Consider the following 1,302-nt stretch of genomic DNA (forward strand, 5'->3'; position numbering starts at 1 on the left):
TCTTCTTCTTCTCTCTCTCTCTCTCTCTCTCTCTCTCTTCTTCTCTCTCTCTCTCTTCTCTCTCTCTCTCTCTCTTCTCTCTCTCTCTCTCTCTCTCTCTCTCTCTCTCTCTCTCTCTCACTCACTCTCTCTCTCTCAGTCTTTCTATCTCTCTCTCCATCACTCTCTCTCTTTAGCTCGTGCACTCCCTCTCATCACAGCATGCTATATAGCCACTCTTCCATTCTCGCATACTGTCGTGATTGTTGCTCGCTCGAATTCGGTTAGCCGCCAGTCGCAGTGTAGCGCCGGTGACAGTATACTCAGTATCATCATCTCCATAGCGTCTGCCATCTGCAATACACAACGGCAGCCATTGCAGATCTCACATTCCTCATAATAGTACACGCGCTAAAAGCCAAAAAGTGCACAATTATATCCCTTAGATCCTGTATTATAAATGGGTCAGCACACCATTACATTTTAGGCATCACTCTCAATGCAGACCTTTAGGCCAATTCCTAGGAGATAATTTCTATAATATATTTATCATTTTAATAAATATGGCACACTTTCCAGAGAAGAATCTTTCTAAACACAACTGGTTAGCAAAACTCGCATCAGCTAACCCATTCCCAAGATTTCCACACCACATGTCCAAACAGTACACGATTTTTTTAACATTTTATTCGTCTTTAGCATACAAAACTATAAAGATGTGTTGCGGCTAACTTGCATTATATCAGGAGTGAATTAAGAATGCTTCTTCTTAATACGCTCTTGGTAATATCTATTATATTACACTCTAACGAATTATATACATTACACGTTACTCACCCATGCTAGACCAGTGAGTAACGACAATTTAACCTGAAATATTCCAAACCCAATTGCATCCACCGCTTGCTCCACAGTGTAAGTATCTGTAAGAACAATAAAAATATTTCTCCGGTTAGAGTTTTTAAGAATACCATAATGCAATGTCGGTTTGGTGCACAAAACCCTACAATTATATTATATACTGAACATATTATCACACAGAAAGGCTCCAATTTCACCGCAGCACATGCGACAAGTGTTGTGGATGCCCCCTCTTACTTGCCATGACTCCTGTGCTACGATTGACAAAAACGTAGTTTTTCATCTTAGATAAATGCAAGCAATCATTACAACCCAATGCAAAGCACCTGTAGCAGCAAACAGACTCCCGTGTGTCAGGCTATAATAATACTGCAAACTTACACATCTGCCATGGAGTTATACAAAACTATCCTACTATAAAATCCAATAAGCTAAGTAGAGGGGGCACCGGTTAACTCAACC

General features: G+C 40.4%; 1 protein-coding gene across 1 annotated transcript in view; it reads right to left on the minus strand.

Moving 5' to 3' along the window:
• Positions 1–1,084, minus strand: part of LOC106814978 (synaptic vesicle 2-related protein-like) — a 15,021-nt gene extending 13,937 nt beyond the window's left edge. Inside the window, exons 1-3 of the mRNA XM_014819376.1 lie at positions 1,078–1,084; positions 817–902; positions 235–333 (exon numbers count right to left, since the gene is read on the minus strand). Coding sequence (XP_014674862.1) covers positions 235–333; positions 817–902; positions 1,078–1,084 — 192 coding nt within the window. The remainder of the gene's footprint in view (positions 1–234; positions 334–816; positions 903–1,077) is intronic.
• Between the last annotated feature and the right edge of the window lie 218 nt (positions 1,085–1,302).

The sequence above is a fragment of the Priapulus caudatus genome, unplaced genomic scaffold, assembly GCF_000485595.1.
Source record: "Priapulus caudatus unplaced genomic scaffold, Priapulus_caudatus-5.0.1 Scaffold1017, whole genome shotgun sequence".
NCBI classification, from domain to species: Eukaryota; Metazoa; Priapulida; class Priapulimorpha; order Priapulimorphida; family Priapulidae; genus Priapulus; species Priapulus caudatus.